Source organism: Sminthopsis crassicaudata, chromosome 5, assembly GCF_048593235.1.
Source record: "Sminthopsis crassicaudata isolate SCR6 chromosome 5, ASM4859323v1, whole genome shotgun sequence".
NCBI classification, from domain to species: Eukaryota; Metazoa; Chordata; class Mammalia; order Dasyuromorphia; family Dasyuridae; genus Sminthopsis; species Sminthopsis crassicaudata.
The window spans coordinates 305,638,838-305,658,379 of NC_133621.1; the positions used below are offsets into that span (position 1 = coordinate 305,638,838).

General features: G+C 48.7%; 1 protein-coding gene across 9 annotated transcripts in view; it reads left to right on the forward strand.

The window, feature by feature from the left end:
* LOC141545084 (transcriptional regulator QRICH1-like) overlaps nt 1-19,542 on the forward strand; it is a 43,782-nt gene that overhangs the window by 21,156 nt on the left and 3,084 nt on the right. For 4 of the 9 annotated variants that reach the window (XM_074272044.1, XM_074272047.1, XM_074272042.1 and 1 more), the window contains exons 2-6: nt 12,442-13,400; nt 16,404-16,575; nt 16,897-17,051; nt 18,588-18,702; nt 18,787-18,895. In XM_074272044.1, coding sequence (XP_074128145.1) covers nt 12,453-13,400; nt 16,404-16,575; nt 16,897-17,051; nt 18,588-18,702; nt 18,787-18,895 — 1,499 coding nt within the window. In that variant the 5' untranslated portion in view covers nt 12,442-12,452. Of the gene's footprint in view, nt 1-4,997; nt 5,239-5,290; nt 6,159-6,863; nt 7,277-12,441; nt 13,401-16,403; nt 16,576-16,896; nt 17,052-18,587; nt 18,703-18,786; nt 18,896-19,542 lie in introns of those variants that run through there. The other 5 variants (XM_074272048.1, XM_074272043.1, XM_074272041.1 and 2 more) reach the window with 5 other exon arrangements.

The window sequence follows — 19,542 nt, forward strand, 5'->3', positions numbered from 1 at the left end:
TTATGATATCTTCCTAGAATTCTCCAACTTCTTCATAATATCTCATTCTACTCATGTACCATAGATTATTAAATTATATCCTTTCAATGGGCACCCAGTTTTCAGTTCTTTGCTACCACAAAATGTTACTATGAATGTTTTTAAATAGTCTTTTTTTCTGCTGACATTATTTTAGAGGTTGTTTCTCCATTTCTGAATGATTTCAATTGTCATCGAGCATCCCAACCTTTTTCCTTCCCTTCCTGTGAGGCGAATAGTCCATGAGCAGAGAGATACCATTAGTTTAAACCAGAATCCTAATGAGAAGTTTGGGGTTGATCTAGTCAACCAACTCTTTTGGTACTTCTGTTTCTGTGGTTAGAAATTCCTGCCTCCTGTTCTTTTTCTGCGATCTAGAATTTCTGGCTTTGGAGATGAAAAGCCCCTTTCCATCTTCTGAAATGTTCTTGGAAGCCTGAGTCTGTCCTTCCTGTGTTGCTGTCTCCAGACATGCTGGCTACTATTTTCTTCAGGTCCTCGGACACACAGTTTCCACCACTGGCTTGTCCAGATCCTCCCTTTGTTATCATTACTTAGCCCCTTCTTTTCCTCTGAGGTTAATTAACTCCACCTCTCCAGATGACCTATACAGATTTTTCCAGCCTCAACTACTAGCTCTTAGACATATACTCTCTTGATCTTCCTAATTCAGATTTACTCTGAACCTTATTTCCTGTTCTCCTCTTTAGTGACTTCAATATTTATGTTAATGACTCCACCCCAAGGCCACCCTAGGTCAACCTCAGTAACCCCCAACAGTTGGTATTTCAACCTTAGACCTCATCATTACCAGAGATTACTCTGCCTCTAACATCTATAACTTGGAACAGTCCCTTGTTCTTCACCTCTTTCTACCTCACTCTGAAACCCATCCTTATTCTTGTGACTTCTAATCTTTCCTTCCCAATCCTTATCCCTTTTTTCATTACAGTTAACTTAAGCACAGTTGCTACCTTTTCTGGGTCCAAAAAAATCCTCCTTCTTTGACTATACAACTCCTAGAAAGACACATATACTTTCCCCCTAATCACTTAAACCTCAATCTCTTACAGTTTAGCTTTTGACCTCAAATGTTCTATTGAAACTCTTCTGATAACAGCCAGTAATCTCTTAACTGCTAAATTATATAACCTTTCCTCAGTTCTCACCTTTAAACTTTCTGCAGCTTTTTAAACACTGTTGACCACCCGTTTGGATACCCCCTTGGATTCTGTGATTGCTTTCTCCTGACTCTCCTTTTTGGTCTTATTGCTCATTCCCAAGACTATTAGATTCTTGTCTTTCCTCTACCCTGGGATCTCATTTGTTCCCTTGGGTTCAATTATCTTCTCTAAGCAGATGATTTGCGATCATTATTTCCAGTACTAATTTTCTTTCCTGAATTTTGAGTCTCAAATTTCTTTCTGCCCACTGCCACTTAGCTCAAAATTAACATGCCTGAAACAGATGGACTCATCATATGTTGGACCTGTGGTGGAGCATTCTGAGCTGGTATGGATCTGATCAGTCAGGTTGACACTGTTATTCGACTTCTAATATAGTGCTGTCATTTTGGTCCTCTGAGAAGGAAAGACAACAATCAGCTTGCTGAGGAACTATGTCTTCCCACCCCAGGCTACTAGATTTGAATACTTGGACTCATCTTGAATCTTCCCTCTATCTATCTGGTTACTAATCCTGTCCATTCTAACATTACATCTTGCCCATTCATTTCCTTCTTGACTTCACAGCCACACAGGCCAGATGGCCATTCCTCCAGGGTAGGCTTTAATCACCACTGTCCACAAAGAGCTTCCTCCTTGGTCTTACCTCCTTCAGTTCTCCGCTGCCCCTAATCTGTCCTTTACCTGGTTGCCAAAATCATCTTCCTAATTCAAAGGTCTCTCAGTGCCCCCAACTTTAAACACTGAACCACAAGTGGTTCCATACTGATCCTAGGAAATTATGGGTCCAGAGGCATCTTGGACACTATCAGGAAGTGAAGTCACTGCTCAGAGTCCCACAGGTGATGTCAGAATGAGGATCTAAAGCCAGGTGGGCCAGGCTACCTTCCTATTTCTTGCTATAGTGAAGGGCAAATCCCTTAGCCAGTAATAAGATTCCCCAATTCCCCTACTTTTCGGGTTTTATTTCATACCACTCCCCTTGACTCATTTCAGACCAAACTGGACCAGCAAGTTCTTTGAACTTGACTGCCCCATGTGTCCCTTGTGCTTGGAATACTCTTTTTTCTTCACCCCAACCTCTCTCTCTCTCTTTTTTTTATTTTATAATTTTTATTTACCAGATATATGCATGGGCAATTTCACAACATTGACAATTGCCAAACCTTTTGTTCTAATTTTTCCTCTCCTTCCCCCCTCCCACCTCCAGATGGCAGGTTGACCAATGCATGTTCAATATGTTAAAGTATAAATTAAATATATGTATACATGTCCAAACAGTTGTTTTGCTGTACAAAAAGAATTAGACTTTGAGATAGCGTACAATTAGCCTGTGAAGGAAATCCAAAATGCAGGTGGACAAAAATAGAGGGATTGGGAATTCTATGTAGTGGTTCATAGTCCTCTCCCAGAGTTCTTTCACTGGGTGTAGCTGGTTCAGTTCATTACTGCTCTATTGGAACTGATTTGGTTCATCTCATTGTTGGAGAGGGCCACGTCCGTCAGGATTGATCGTCGTACAGTATCGTTGTTGAAATATACAACAATCTCCTGGTCCTGCTCATTTCACTCAGCATCAGTTTCTGTGAGTCTCTCCAGGCCTTTCTGAAATCATTCTGTGGGTAATTTCTTACAGAACAATAATATTCCATAATATTCATATACCACAATTTATTCAGCCATTCTCCAATTGATGGGCATCCACTTAGTTTCCAGTTTCTGGCCACTACAAAGAGGGCTACCACAAACATTCTTGCACATACAGGTCCCTTTCCCTTCTTTAGTATTTCTTTGGGATATAAGCCCAATAGCAGCACTGCTGAGTCAAAGGGTATGCACGTTTGATAACTTTTTGAGCATAGTTCCAAAGTGCTCTCCAGAATGGCTGGATGTATTCGCAGTTCCACCAGCAATGTATCAGTGTCCGTTTTCCCACAGCCCCTCCAGCATTCTGCATTATCTTTCCCTGTCATTCTAGCCAATCTGACAGGTGTGTAGTGGCATCTCAGAGTTGTCTTAATTTGCATTTTTCTGATTAATAATAACTTGGAGCATCTTTTCCTATGGCTAGAAGTAGTTTCAATTTCTTCCTCTGAAAATTGTCTGTTCATATCCTTTGACCATTTATCAATTGGAGATTGGCTTGATTTCTTATAAATTAGAGTCAATTCTCTGTATATTTTGGAAACGAAGCTTTTATCGGAATCTTTGACTGTAAAAAATGTTTTCCCAGTTTGTTTCCCTTCTAATTTTGTCTGCATTAGTTTTGTTTGTACAAAAACTTTTCAATTTGACATAATCAAAATTTTCTACTTTGTGATCAGTCATGATCTCTAGTCCTTCTTTGGACATAAATTCCTTCCTTTTCCACAGGTCTGAGAGGTAAACTATGCTATATTCCTCTAATTTATTCACAATCTCATTCTTTATTCCTAGGTCATGAACCCATTTTGACCTGACCTTGGTGTATGGTGTTAAGTGTGGGTCAATGCCTAGTTTCTGCCATACTAATTTCTAATTTTCCAGCAATTTTTGTCAAACAGTGAGTTTATCCCAAATGCTTCACCCCAACCTCTTAAAACCCATAGCTTCCCTCAAGGCTCATCTCAGGGAGGTCCTTGATTATTCATCTTATTGCACCCATAAAAATGATTTTAAAAACACTTATTCGCGTAAATAAACTTTTCAGACTTCACTATGGACGCGTTTTCCCCCCGTAGACTGGAAGCTCCTTGAGGGCGGGAATGATTTTCTTTGCACTCCCAGGGCTCAGTATCCAGCGAGTGCTCGCTAAGTGCTCACTAAATCGGAGTGGGATGGGGCCGGCCTCCGGAACCCGCTCCAATCTCCTCTTTTCCGGAGGTTCCGATGCCGTGTGTCTGGGCCAGGTGCCCACCTCCTCATGCAGCTGTCTGAGGGGACCCTGCTTCTCTCCCTGAACCTTCTACTCTTCTTGTCCGTGTGGCTGGGAGGAGACCCCTCTGTCCTCTAGAACCCTCCGGGAGCAGGAGCTGGGGGGGTGCGCCAGAGGGTCCCCGCAGGACCCCACCCAGAGGAGGGAATTAGGAGGACCCCCACGGCCGCAGTTTCTCGGCTCCCCCCCCTCCCCCCCCCGGCGAATTGTACGCGGGAGGCTTGGCCTCGGAGCACTTTCTACACCTCGGGCACACAGTAGGGCTTGTGACCTGAGCGTGGGGTGGAATGGATACAGGGAGGACTCCTGAGGCGCCGCTTTTGTTCCCTTTTCGGTCATTCGCTGGGGGTTCAGTGCACAGCGGCCCGGGGCAGCTTGCATCGTGGGGCTCCCAAGGACCACACAGGCATTGACTAGGCGCCTACTGTATGCGTGCGTGGCTCCAGACCGGGGAACTCCGGGAGGAGGCGCACTCACTCGGGGGCAGCACGGTTCACGTGGGCACGAGCTCGGGGCTCGGACGGGCCCCGCCCTCCCTAAAGCCTCTTTGGCTGCCCCGCCCCCGCCGGACAGTCGGAGCGACAGACTGACCGACAGCTCCCGATCGCCGGCCCGCCAAACACTCGGCCCCACCTCTCTCCGCTCGCTGATTGGATGTGAGCATCTCTTCGCCCCGCCCAGCTCCAGGGATCCACTTATGATTGGTTAAAGCGTCTCCACGTGACCCGACACGCTTCCCGAAGTTACTGTTGATTGGGTGTGGAATCTCCGCCCGGGCCGTTTACGCCCCTGCCCCCGCCTCCCCGCCCTGGGCGGGCGACACAGATTGGCTGAGGAAGTTTTCCCCGGCCCTGCCCATTGGCGAGGTTAGGGGCAGGCGATTGGTTAGCGGTCGAGGGGGCGGGAGTCCGAGAGAAGAAGCGGGCGAGCAAGATGGCGGCGGCAGTGGCGTCGGACCCGAGCTGAGGTGACGCCCCGAGACCCCACCCCCACCCTCTCGAGCCGGGGACCCCGCGACTGCGGAGGCCGCGACCCCCGAGGCCGAGAGCCGGGGCGCGTGTGTGCGGTGGCTCCTCGCCTTCTCTTCTCCTTCCCTCTGCCTGTCTCTCCATATGTCTCCAGGTCTCTGTCTCCATCTGTCAATCTCTGCTCGTGCGTCTCTTTCGCGCCGGCGCTCGGCGGCTCCTACCGGGGGGTTGCGAGGAGGTGCTTCGGGGCCGGGCGGATCGGGGCAGCTCGAGGCGGGAATCGGCCCCAGAGGTTCTTGGCTTGGGGTCTGCTGCGGGGTCCCTCCATCCTGGAGCCCTTAGTTTTGTGGGGTTCCCCCCGGGCGCCCCTGACAGAAGCCTCTCTTCTGTAGTCCCGTGAACGGAGCCGTGTGTAGAAAGCAGAGAAAAGTTCCTAGGGACTGGAGATGCTTTCGGATCCGCCCGGGTTTTGTCCCATGGCTAAGTGCCTTCGAGCGAGAGCCGGGACTGCCCGGTGCAGGGAGTAGTAACTGCGCGCTTGGGAATCCATGACGCCCATTGACCCTTGGCCCTGTTACTGACGACCCCATGGCAATCCCTGACTCGGTCTGGTTAATTGCAGCGGCCGCGTGGCCCCGTCCCTTCTCGCCTGCGGTTTTCTCCTCGTGCGCTGGCTGGCTCTCTCCCACGCCGCGGCGAACCGTGTGGCCTCCCAGCCCGGTCACAACTCCCCGTTTCTGGGATTCTGAGAACTAGAGCCTGGCCACGAGGCCGCACCTTCAGGGGCGCAGAGTTGTATGCGAAAGGCACGAACACCACAAAGCGCAAGCTACAGTTTCCTTTGTCTGACGGCTCCGTTGGTGATCCTACCTCGGGACGTCTTGGAGCACTCCGCCTGGCAGCAGCAGTGCGGGCTGGGGCTAAGGAGAAGGGGATGGAGGAAGTGCGGAGGCCAGAGCTGCTGCTTGGGGGACGGCGCCGGGTCCCTGAGAGACAGCGTGGCGCTCACCGCAGCTCGGACCCATTATTTACCGGAGGGGCTGGTTTTGTACTTCCCTGGGTCAGAGCGTGGAGGTGGGAGCCAAGGGAGGCTGAGGAGCAGATGGAGGGAGAGCTTTCTCACATCTGGCCCAGAGGGGAGGGCCGGGGTCACTGATTAGAGCTGGAGGAGAAGTAACTTGGAAGTCATTTAGTCCGTGGCGGCGGGGGCTGAAGTCACCCAGCCAGCATCCCGTGGGTGCAGTGGTAGATGGAGGGGTGCTCCCAGATTGCACCGCACCCCCCGGGGAGTGGCGCCGCGTCCCTCCCCAGCCCTTGCGTTTCTCTGGGTTGTTGGTTCCTGCAGCGCCGGTTAGACTCTGTAGTTTCACTCTGGGTGGCAGAATTGCTTTGGAAGTGCCTGGCATCAGAGTAGGCCCCTTGTGAGTGAGCCCTGTCCTCCGGACCGGTGCCGTGCGGCCGTGTCCGGAACATGAGCGAGTGTGAGCGAGTTCCCCGACGGGGAGGTTGGCCGTTTGGATTGGGAGAAAGGCAGGAAAGAACATTTGTAGATGGGGCTTATTACCCCCTGATTGCTGCTGCCAGGAGGAAAGACTTAAAATAGGAAAGAAAGGCCTATGATGGGGATGGGGGGGGGGGGGGGACTTGCGGTGCAGCAGCAGCAGGTGAAGGGGGTTAGGAGTAATAAATACTCATATTTTTGTAACACTTTTTGGTTTACAAAATGAGCTTCTCGCTAGCGCCCTGTAAGGTGATTTAATAAAATCACCTTACAATAAAGGCTGGTGTCGAGAAACCTCCTTTATTTCAGGCATCAGCCACAGACTTTAGGTTCTTTCCACTGTGGTCCCATCGTGGCTGGGTGCCAATCAGCACGTGGCTCCAGGGGCTTATAGTGGGAGAACTAAACTGAAGGCTGCAGCCCGAGCCCCGCTGACTTGCAACACCTGGGAGCCCTCTGCTTTCCTTAGCGGGAGAGGGTGCCCTCTGGGCCGATGGCTCCTTCCACAGCTTGACTTTTTCTGCTAGTTCTGGTGCTGCTGGACATTCTTTCTGGCATCTCCAGCTCTGTGTCTAATCTGAGCAAGAAGGAGGAGGAAGGAGCCACCAACCGGACCCCTCTCGTTTCATTGGGGGCACTCCATTCCCACTCTGCCTGCTCTTTTCGGACATTCATTAGTGCATCACGTGGGGTGTGTATCTGGCAGCCCCCTGCCCAACTTATTTCGGGTTTTTCTGATATTGTCCCTTATGTGCAGTCATTCTCCACTGGTCACATGGAGTGAAAGACATGTGGGAGCGAGGGGGCATTGTTACATTAGAGCCAGGCCCAATAAAATGCCCAGGAACCCCTGAGTGTAGTTCCCATTGCCCAGAAGGAAGGGTGAATCGTCAGTGAAAGATTATGTAGAGTGACTGAGAAACTTGGTGGCAAGGGACTGGAGAAAGACCTGTGGATTTTTTCTTTTTTTCAAAGGAAGTTTAGCAAACTATATAGCTTGATCTGGTAGAATTCTAGAACTACGAGTAAAGCAGACTTTGAGAAAAGAGTGGCGGTCTTTGAGAGAACACCAGCAAAACTCGATGGAGTTGGGATCATGGCAGGCAAACCTCCTTTCCTTCTTGTGGGTGCTGTGGGTGCTTGTGGCTGCAGGTTTGGAGAAGATATTTGACTTTGTTAAATGCTCGTGGGTGGACAAGCTGGAGGGTTGATGCTGACTCCATTAAGTGAGTGCCGAAGTGGTTGGATGAGCTTGGAGGCAGATCTCCAAAGGTCTGGGGATCACTGTGTTCTGGGTTCTGTGCTATTTAACGGTTATGTTTTAATTTCATCCCTGACTTGGAGGAAAATTTAGAGCATTGCAGGTGACTCCAAGTGGGAAGGGAAGCTGAGCCCCCACTTCAGAACGTCTTGTAGGATCCACAAAGATCTTGATAGGTGGAACAGTGGACTGATCAAATGTGGTGAAATATGATGGGGTGAATGGAAAGTCTTACCTGTGTGTTTCTTCAGAAAGTTAGCTTCACCAGTGTGAGAAAGGGCTGAGAGCCACGTGTGTTTAGTGGGATGCAAGCTTAATGAGCCAGCTGGGACGGGACTCAGAAGAGCTCGGGTCAGGAGAAGTCTCTGGTCCAGGATGAGAGATACAGGTGATGTTCCCACCATCCTGAGGCCTGGTCAGACTACTTGGAGTCTTGGGCTCAGTTCTGGACTCCACAGCTTAGGAAGGATGTTAAGTGAGATAATGTCCAGAGGAGGGATAAGCAGGAGAATCAAGAGCTTAGCAGAGGCCTGGCACACAGTGTAGGTGCTTCATAAATGTGCCTGCCAGCCTGATGAAGGCCTCGCTCAGTGGAGTGAAGGGGGAGAGTTGTCTTATAAAAGAACCAAGAGGCCTGGACACAGTGACTTTGGGGACACTGCCATGTGGAGCAGGGATTGAACTCACTGGGTGTGGTCCCAGGGGACAGATTTGGAACTTGGGATGGAAGGGCAGAGGCAGACTTTGACCTGAGCGGGGGAGAAGAGTCCTGCCATGAGCACTAGCAGTGGGATGGGCTACATTGGGAGATGGGAGACTCTCCCAAGGTGACCTCTGCTCCGGCGCGTGGTGAGGATGGTTTTTCTGGGTGAGATCATGTCCGGCCTGAGATAACAGAGACTTAGAGCTAGAAAGGACCTTCGGAGGCTCTCCATTGTTCCATCACGGAGTTTTTCCTAGGCTTTTCCTCCTGTAGTCATTTCTGTGATCTCTTGTACTTTGTGATACCTGTAACCTAGAGATCATCCGCCTCACAAGGTTGTTTGGGAGCTAGGCTTTCCAACTTTAACACGCTGTGGCAGGAAAGGCATAGTCATTGCTACTCTTATGGCTGTCTTCCTTTTTCCTTTGTCGTCTTGGACAGACTACCTTGAAGGTCTGGACTGGGTCTCCTACTTCAAGACTCGGCTTAGATGCTCAAGAAATATTTGTTGATTGACGCACATCGCCGCCTGAGATTGGGGGCTGGGGTGTTTTCCTGATTGGGATTGAAGATAAGGAAAGAGTTCCTTCATTTTATGGAGAATTTCAGTTGAGATAGGGCAGGTGAGGGATCTACCAGTGATATGAAACCCAGTTAGCCTGAGAAGCTGGAAGAGACTTCTGACAGCAGTCTTAATGGTAGTATCTCCCTCCTCAAGGTACAGGTATCTGATCTGGCTCTGGTCTCCCCCGGCAAAGAGAAATTGAGTGTGGGGATAGAAATGAGGGGGAACCGTGGGAGGAAGTGATTATTCTATCCGAGAATTTGTGTTTCAGAAGAAGAAATCTGGGATGAAGTAGAAACATCAGAGCTTGAATTTTGAGAGAGCAGATTTAAAAGCATTTAGAGAAAGGATGATTAGGATTGATTGATTCTAGGGACTGAGGATGTCAACCCAGGAGGGGTTGGAAGCGCTCAAGTAAAATGATGAGGACAAAAAAAGAAAGATTTCTGAGGAGAAAAAGGGATAAATTTATAGAGATCAGATTTAGACTATCAAGAGACACTTAGAAAAGATGGGGGTGAGATCAGGTAACAAGATGAACACAAAAGCATGGTGTAGTCCTGGAAGAAAAGGGTTAGGTACACTGAGTTGGAGAAGGAACTTGAGCTGATAATTACAGAAGGAAGGCTGAGATGACTGAGTGATAGCGGACACCAGAGAAAAACAGAGCTCACTTTTGGGGTTGGATAGTACAGAAGAGTGTAGATCAGTAAGGAGCAGTAAAAGAACTGTCAGTGGCTCTTGATGAGTTGAAGCCCCTTGGCCCATACAGAGGAACAATGTACACTCTTAGAGAAAGAACTGGAAGATGCGATCCCTATTGGTGATCTTTGAATGGAGAGTTGCTCCACAAATGTTTCATAAGAGCATTTGTTTTCAAGATTTTCCAAAAAGAGAAGAGTCTTCAAACTTCAGGCTTTAAATAGTTCGACTACGATTTCTTGAAAAATTCCAGAATTTATTATTAAAGGGTGAACATTTAGAAAAGGAAATAGTGATCACTAAAAACCAGTCTGACATCTTTAAGAATAAAACATGCCAGACTAACTAAATATATATATATATATATATATATATATATATATATATATATATATATATATATATATATATATATATATATACTGGATGGTGGTTCCTATTCATTTTTGCTCATTTATTTATTTTCCATTTTAGCTAGCTATATTACAAAAGAAAATGCAAAGAAACTGATAAAAAAAAAGTTATGTTTCATTCTGAATACAGAATGTATCAGTTTTCTCTCTGGTGGTGCATTTTATCATGGGTCCTTTTGTTGCAAATCATTGTCTTGATCAGAGTAGCTAGCTAAGTCTTTCTTTCCTGGTTCATTATCATTGCAATATTTCTGTTCCTGGATATAACATTCTCCTGGTTCTGCTCACTTCACTCAGCATCAGTTCATTTAAGTCGTCCTGAGTTTTTCTGAAACCATTCTGCTTGTCATTTCTTACATCACAATAGTATTCCATTACAATCAGGTACCATAATTTGTTTGACCCTTCCCCAATTGATTCCATACTCAATTTCCAATTTTTTACCACCAGAAAAAAGCTGCTTCTATAAATATTTTTGTGCAAATAGGCTCCTTTTCTTTTTCTGTGATCTCTGAAATACAGACCTAGTAGTGTTATTGCTATGTTAAAGGGTATGTAACCGTTTTATAGCCCTTTGGGCATAGTTCCAAATTATTCTCCAGAATGATTGGATCTCTTTCTCTCTGTGTGTATGTGCATATTGAGTTTTATTAATTTTTTTATTAAAGCTTTTCATTTACAAAACATGCATGGGTAATTTTTCAACATTGTCAGGTGATATCTCTATGAATAATGCATTTGTGTGCTCATTTCCCCACATCTCCTCCAGCAAATCTGATAGGTGTGAGGTGCTATCTCAGAGTTGTTTTAATTTATATTTCTCTAATCAGAAGTGATTTAGAGCATTTTTATATGATTATTGATAGATTTAATTTATTCTGAAAATTGCCTGTTCATAGCCTGTGACATTTGTAAAGTGGGAAATGGCATCTTAATTTTTATAAATTTTGCTTAGTTCCCTATATTTTTGAGAAATGAGACTTTTATCAGAAACCCTTGCTGTGAAGTTTTGTTTCAAGTTTTTTGTTTTACTTCTAGTTTTGTCTGCATTGGTTTTATTTATGTAAAAGCTTTTAAATTTTATATAATCAACATTTCCAATTTTACATTCTATAATACTCTTTATCTCTTGTTTGATTATGAATTCTTTCCTTTTCCTTAGATCCAACAGAACATACTCTGTTCCCTTAATTAGCTTATGATATCACCCTTTATGTCTAAATCACGTACCCATTTTTGACCTTATCCTGATATGATGTGAGATGTTAGTCTTTCTTAGTCTCTGCCAAACTGCTTTCTAATTTCCCCACTAATTTTTGTCAGAAAGTGATTTCTTGTTCCAAAAACTTGCTTCTTTGAGTTTGTCAAATGCTAGATGACTAGTGTTATCTAGTAAATGATCATTTACTACCATGTCTTATATACATAATCTATTGATTATGATCCACCACTTTATTTCTTAGCTGGTACCAGACTGTTTTGATGATTACTGCTGTGTGATACAGTTTGAGATCTGGTATTTTGAGACTACCTTCCTTTAACTTTTTTTTTTTCTTTCTTTTTTTTTTTTCATTGATTCCCTTCATATTCTTGACCTTTTGGTCTTCGAGATAAATTTTGTTACCATTTTTTTAGCTCTTGTTTGTTTAATAGGCATGGCACTGAATAAGTAAATTAACTGAGTTAGAATTGTCATTTTTATTTTATTGGTAAAGTTTAAAGACTTATTCAGGACCTCACAACTACTAAGCGTCTGAAGCAGGATTTGAAATCGCCTTGTTCTTTTGACAAAATCAGTGCTTTATCTACTGAGCCACCTAATTGCTCTTTCTTTATAGCTTGAAGCCAGATCTGCTGCTGCAGGACCATTGTTCTTTCTACATGATTCCCCTGGCAAGAGGGAGAGGGATGGGGCAGGCTGAGGGTGTGGAGGGTATTGTTGGGGAAGACCCACAGACATTAGGTATTGATGAGCAGTCTGGAGTGAGCTGAGGACCTCCAAGGAGGATCCAGGGGGTGGTGGATGGGGTGCCTGACAAGAAATCCCCAACCGCCTGAGCTCGGAAGGGCCAGCTTGGGGAACAGCGCTGCTAGGCAGGCAATGGAGGTTTGCCACCTGCGTCAGCTTCCTCACGCTAGTAGTTTGTTGACACCCCATTCGATGAGGGTCTGGGCCGGGCCTTCTAAGTCCCTTCTCTGTGCTTGTTTCCAGTTGCCAGGAGGATGAGGCATTCTCTGGAGAATTCCGTCCTCTCCGAGGACCCTGTGAGGATGACAGCCCCCATGCTGCCCCAACAGCCCCTCCCTGAATGGCTGGCGGCGTTCTCTGCTTCAGGGCCTGAGGCTGGCCAGCAGTCTGCACATCACCCAGCTTCCTTTTATCCAGAGGGACACCTTGAGTACCTCGATTCCACGGCTGTGGCAGACTCTCTCCTGGAGCTGGCTCGATCCGTTCCTTTGCCTCTGCCTCATCTGGGAGCAGCCCAGGGGCTTTCCTTGGAGGCCCACCAGCCCTCCTCGCCCGGGCGGCTCCAGCCCTGCCAGGAGGTCACCCTGGGGCAGCTGCACGTGGCCGTCTGGCCTTCTCCAGAGAAGCAGACCCAGCAGGACAGCGGGCCCGGGCCTCTTGACATGGCTCAGCCCCTGAAAAGGAGAAAGCTCGACTTGTCTGGCGAGGATGCTTCTCCCTTGAGGTCACCATTGTCCCCGAGCCCGCTACCCCTCGGGCAGACCTCGCTGCCGCTGCCTGGTGCGTCCCTGCTCCCTGAACTGTTGACAGTGGACAGCAGTCAGCTCTACGACCATGGACTGGAGCCTGCCTCGGCCATGGGCCCGCTGCTTGGTGTGGACTCTTGGTCTGCGTTCCCCACGCTCAGCGTTGGCCCGGAGGCTCACGCCATCCCCCTTCCTCCTGCTTCCCCGGCTCTTTGTGAGGGGCTTCCTCTGAGGGCACTGCCTGGGGATGGGTTTTTGCTGAGCCTTGAAGGAGGCAGCGAGAACCTGAAGGACGTGTCAAGGCCCGGGAAGAGCGTTCAGGACCCGTCCGCCCTGGTTTCCTCTAGTTTTCCAGAGGACTTTGTAGATGCCAGTGTTTCCATCCCTGTCCTGGGCCAAGGAGGAGAAAGGCCCTGCCCCCCACCTCAGTACTGGACTCCAGAGCAGATGCTGCTAGTAAGTGTTTCCCCATCGAGTCCAGGACCCTGGGCCGGGCTGGGCTGGGACCCTGCCCCCAGGCTCTGGGTGGCCTGGGGTCCATTTTAGAGGTAGCTTCCTGTGTGGGATGTGGTGGCTGGTGGGGACTTCCCTCTGGATCCCCAGGAGTGACCTGGGAGGAAGGGAAGAGGGAGGGAGAGGAGGGAGAAGTGTGAAAAGAAGTAGGGAGAAAGGGGAGGAGATGGCTTGTTTCTGGATGGGCTCTGTCTGGAGGCTGGCCCTTACCTGGGCTGGCCTGCTCTGGGTAGCCCTCCTGCTTGTGCCTGAAAGGGGGCGGCAGGCCCACTGGGTGGGCTGACTGCTGCCAGGGGCTGTGCCAGGCTCTCCATGGGATGCCCTTGGAGAGCTTTGTCTTTGCTGTGTTTGCATGTCTTTTGCTTTGGGGGCTCCCCTTGGACTGGGCCAGGACTCAGCAGCTCCCTGGACACTAGCCCTGTCATGTTAAAACTGGGTGGAGCCAAAGCAAGGCCTTAGGCCCTCCCCCCAACATCTTCCAGTGAGAGGCGGGTGGTGGTACCCAGCCAGACCTCCCTTCCAAGAGGAGGCGCCCACAAAGGGATTGCAGGCAGGGTTCATCAGTGATGAAGAGACCTTAAGCTTGGCTCTGCAGAAAAAGGAGGATGCCTGGAAATTGGGAATGGCACAAGTCAGGGGGCCAGGGCCCAGAAGGGTGGGCATAAAGCTTCTCAGCTTCCCTGAGGAGCTGGGAAAGCAGTCCTAGGTCCAGGGAAGGCTCTCTGGAGCAGGAGGGAGCCCCATTGGGGTGGGCTGAGGATAAACCTGCCAACGCGTCACCACCATTGAACAAAGGAGAAAGTTGGGGTGCTCAGTCCTGATGGAGGGGGCCGGCCTTCCCTGGGCAGCTCCACTGGCTGCTCTCCCATCTTCTGCTCCCTTATTGGGCCTCTGGGCCATTTCCACTTTTCTGTTGTTACAGAGAGAGCAGCTGAGAATCCTCTGCTTCCTTTGTCTTGGGCGAAATTGTGGAATGGCGGCTCTGGAGAGCCTCGTCCTGCCTTGTTCTCGAGCCACTCTGGCAGGGCTGGGCTCGGAGCACGTGGTGCTACTTTTTGTAACAGGAGAGAAGCGGGATTTTGTCTGTCTCCTCTGCTTCCCCTAGATTACTAGGGATGTGAGAGTCTTTTCATACAGTTAGCAACAATTTATGGTTTCTGCAAATGCTCCTGAGCGATTTGTCCTCTGCGGCACGTCCTTTGGACGGCAGCTTAATAGATATTCTAGTTTTGGGGATCTGCATTTCCCCTTTATGGCTTATAAATGTCAGACCTTCAGTAAAGTTACTTCAAATATTTTTCTTTGGTCTTTAATTGTAGAAAGATTGTTTCTTTTTCCCATGTGAAGTCTTTTTTTGTCTTTATATAATTAAGCCCATGAATTTTGTTTGCAGTGATTTATTTGATTGAGAGAAAATGTTCTTCCTCTTCTTAATAGAGAAGTCTGTCATTTCCTTTTCTTCCAGTTTTTTAATTTGAGGGGAAAACATCACTGATCCAAGTCATTTATTTTGGTGGCAGCTGAGGCCCAAGATTGGGTTTTAGTTTTAAATTTAGCCAGCTAGTTTTCTTGGTAGTTTTTAATTGAATAGACATTCAGTTTCCCAGTATTTTTTAAGTGTAGGTTTCTCAAACAGAGACGAGGGGAGAGAGGGAAAGGAGAGAAAGGGAGGGGGAGAAAGGAGAAAGGGAGGGGGAGAGACCCCAATCAGGACCCCCACGTTCTCCCAGGACCACACATGTTTTTGTTATTATTGTTCATGGTCTATTTTGCGATCAAGGCATTGTGCCAGGCCCCTCTTTACTGAATTTTGCTTTACTTCTTGCTGTTCTTATCTTTGTCTTTCCATCATGAACTTGATCATCATTGGAGTCAATAAATATATGAAATCTTAAAAATTAAGGATTGTAGAGACATTTTACTAAGATGAATGATTGAGCAAGCAAAGAAATGCTTTTGTCCTGGACTACCCCTTCTTAGGCTGACCGAATTTTCAGTACTGGCTTTTCCCTCATTTTCTTAAATGAAAAACAACTACAGATCGACCAAAAAGCCCCCATTTACCTTTTTTTTTTTTTTTTTTTTTTTTTTAAATTAGTTATTAAAAACTTAAATGCAAAAAAAAAGAAAAAAAAAAAGAAAAAGAAAATAGAAAAAGAATTAAGTATCCAGCAAAACAGGGAAGATTCAAAATATGTAACAAAAAATTTCTATTTCAAGAAATCCTAGATAATAGAAGACATTTTCTTCATGACTGGGGGCTTTGAGATTTACGAGGATATTCCTGGTTTCCCTGGTTGGATCTTTCTGAGGTGGTGATGGGTGCGCTGTCTCTCAGTAGCAAAGGCTGAAGTGGGAAGTGTGCCAGTGGGAACAGTGGGCTTGGGCTTGAGAAGGTGCTCCCTTACCTGTGCCAGGCTCACACTCGGCTCTAACACGACAGGATGAATCTTTGCCTCTTTAGGCCCTCTTTGGATGGAAGCTGCCTTTAGTGGTGATGTCTTGCTTCTTAAGGGAGGAAAGGGATTAAGTTGATGACTATGGTATTGTGACTTGACCTGTTAGTCTTGGGGACTGGAATACAAGCTGGGGAATTGAGACTTCCTCCTCCTGTCCCCAAGGCTGATCTTTCAGACTTCTGCGGTTACCCATCCTCCCCTGGGGGTCCTGAAAAAGGGTCCTTGTGTGTGCTGTGAGGGTCAGTGAGGGGGTAAGATGAGACAGCTTGCAGCAGCTTGTGGGCACCAACTCCCCACACGAATTGGGATTTTCATGGTCCCACTTTTTTGCCAGGAGGGTTCCCTGCTTGTTTCTTGTTAATAATGAACACATCGTCTTGATTGGAATGAGCTTTCCCTTCTCTCATCTTAAAAAGTGGGCTCCAGAGAGGGGGATGAGGCGGGCCATCTTCACACATGTCCCTTCTATGTGCTTGTTTCCTCACAGCCCCCTGCAGAGCTGGCGTGTCTCCCCGAGGCGAGCTCCTTGCTCGAGACTGATTGCGCCCCACCTTCGATTCTGCAACCTCAAGAAGGAGCTTCATTCTGGAAGACGTGGGCCCAGAGGAAGAATGAAAAAACCCTGAAGAAGGCGGAGAGCGAGGCTCAGGGAGTAGGAAGTAGGGACACTTATCAGACCCCTCTGCCTGTGTCTAGAGAAGGCGATTCTGTTGCGGCTCTGGGGCAGTGGCTTAGCAAGCCTTTATTAGGCACCTCCTTTGTGCCAGGTTCTGTGTGGAGCCCTAGAGGTTTCCTGCCCAGTCTGGCCCAGAGTCACCCGCCAGAGCCTGGCACTGCCGGGAAGCTTGGTCCCCTTTCTATAGGGAGAGGCCAAAGCTGCCCGGCGCGGCGAGTCCCTGGTCAGGAGGTTAGTGTTTAGGGAAGCCAGGAAGCAGTGAGGAGACCTCCGACTGACGGAAGGGTGTCCTTTGACCTTCTAGGAAGAAAGCCCACCCTGTTTCAGGAAGATGTCCTGTCTGTGCCGATTGCAGAGCTGAACCAAGGCCTCTGCCTGATGACCCAGGAGGCCAGGAGACGGGATGGCTCCAGCTATGAGGCAGATGTGCTCTATTACTTATTCCTCTGCATTCAGAAGGTAAGGGACTTGGGCGGCAGGGCTCCCACCCCTGACTGTGGAGAGGCTTTAGAGCAGCCAGGGGAGCGTTGGGTGAGCAGGCTCCCCAGTGTCAGGACATGCCCTTGATCCCCTCCCCCAGTGAGATCTGGGAGCTGGGCCACATCTGGTAGATAAGATCCCTCTCCAAACTGAGGGTCACAGGTGCCACGATACCATTTGGAGTCTTGGAAGGGAGAGGGTAGTTCTTCCAAACTCATGCATCAGCATTTAATTCCCAGTATTTGGGGCCCCCTTCCCCAGTGCAAACCTCTGCTCTGCTCATCCTGATGAATCTTACATGTCAGAGCCACAAGGGGCCCCAGGTGTTCCCAAGACCCTGCCTGGAGCTCTCTGCCTCTGTTTAAGTAGCTGTTGCTGGAGTGATTTAGAGGAGACTTCCCCTCCTTGTTGTCCTGGGAAGAGTGTTGTGTGGTCAGGGATTGGAACGTTGATCCAGCCCCTTCCTTATGTCCCTCTGGCCTTAGCTGAGAGCATGGTTTCTGACAGTGAGTGAAACAGGAGTACGGGTAGGCCAGAAAGCCAGAGGATGGAGGTGAAGGTCCGGCTATTCTGGAAGGTGGGGGGAATGTGGAATCAGCAAACAGTCTCATGTGCGTCCTAGAGAATGGGTGTGGGCAGGGGTGGCAGAAGTGCTTGTCCTGGCAAGCCTGGGATCCAGGGCCAGGGCTCCCATGATTCCTCCAAAGGGAAAATGCTTGCTTGGTCCTTGAAAAGGTTGTTAGAGATTTCTGTTACTTAAAGGACTTGCTTTGGTTTTGATCTTTTTTTACAAGCATCTTTCCATTTTTAATGTTAAACTTAGGATAACAAAGCTCACCAGCTCAAATACAAAGTGATGGGCAAAATCTAAGTGCCCATCCTGTTCCTCTGAGGGGGTGGTGGCCATTGGGGTCAGGAGTGACTCTCTGGTGGCCTGTGCCCTGCTCAGTTCCATATCTGCCTGGATACCAAGTGAAAGGAGGCCTGGGGCTGAAGGGCTGGGCCTCGAGGGCAGAGCTGACAGTCTCAGTGGGGAGGGAGTCCACAAGGTCTCGCTACTATACCTGTTTATGCACATGCACCAAGCTCTTCAGATGGAGGCCGGGGTTAAGTGAGTTACCCAGAACCATTCAGCCAGTGTCAGGTGTCTGAAGCTGACTCTAGGGCTGGGCTCCGTCCACTGCGCCACCCAGCTGCCCCTTTGTTGGGTGTTGAGCAGAGCATTCCTGCATTGCCCCTGGCTGTGTCCACGGCTGGAGTCTCTTCCTTCTCCTCCCCTGGTCCACCCACACCTGCATGTGCACAGTCATCCACATACGTGCTCTGTCAGCTCACTTGTAATCATGCATCCTGGGTTAAATGGCACCAGGGAAACAGCAGCCCACCATCAGTGCACTGGGAGGAGGGAGCCCCTTTGCCATTCTGTGCCCTTTTCTGGGTGTCACGTGAGCGAGGTGACCGCCGTGGGGAGGGGGATCTTTTGTGCTGACTGGCTTTCTTGGCTTCCCTTTGTAGCACATGTTTGACAACAATCGGATCGACAACATCTTCACGGACCTTTACTACCTGAAGTTTCTGGAAAGGCTTCACCAAGTGATGAAAGGATGGTGTCCTCGAGTCAGCCCCTTGGGTGGGTGTCTGCGGGGGCCCGAGGGGGAGGGCGAGGGAGTGGGCTCCGCTGCTGCCATGCCCTCACCGGCTGGTTTCCTCACAGGGCACGTGCTGTCCAGCTGCATCCTGGAGCAGATGCTGTGGGACTGTCGGCAGCTGGGAGCTCATTCACCAAGCACGCTCCTCTTCACCCTGATGTACTTCAACACCAAGTAAGAGCCAGGCTCCCCCCAACTTTTGGATCTCAGGAACTCTTTATACGCTAGGATTTTAAATGATCGAGAACCCCAAAAGAGCTTCAGTTTATATGGGTGCTGTCTAGTGCTGGCTCTCTGTGGTGGGGGCGGGGGACAAACACTGATACCTTCACACTTAGGTTTTGCCAGAATTTAAGTCTGGGTGATCAGCACCTGCTTGAGGCTCACTCTGTATTTCATCTTCTCCCTGTGGCTCCTGAGGAAGCCTGGCAGCCCCTGGCGAAGGGGCTTGAGTCTGACCTTCCATAGCAACTGCTGACACTAATGCCACTTTCTGAGCTGCAGCTGTTCTGAGCAAGGTGTTGAGAGGGAGCCAGAGAGGGAGGGAGGGGGGGTGTACACGTGAGTATGTGGGGGTGCACGCAGCTTGCACACAGCTGACCCTGAGGCCAAGCAGCCTCTCTGAGGAGTGAATGAATGCTCCCAGCTGGGGCTTTGGCCAATAGAAGAGGCAGATGGTCACAGAGCTAGAGACAGGGCAGAGCTCTAGAGATTCACGCCGGCCTTGACTTCTCACTGCTTATAGCTCAAGGGTTTGTGTTGTTTAGAATTTTGTTTTATTCTGCGCAATAAATACCACAAGGGCACGAGTACTTCTGCAT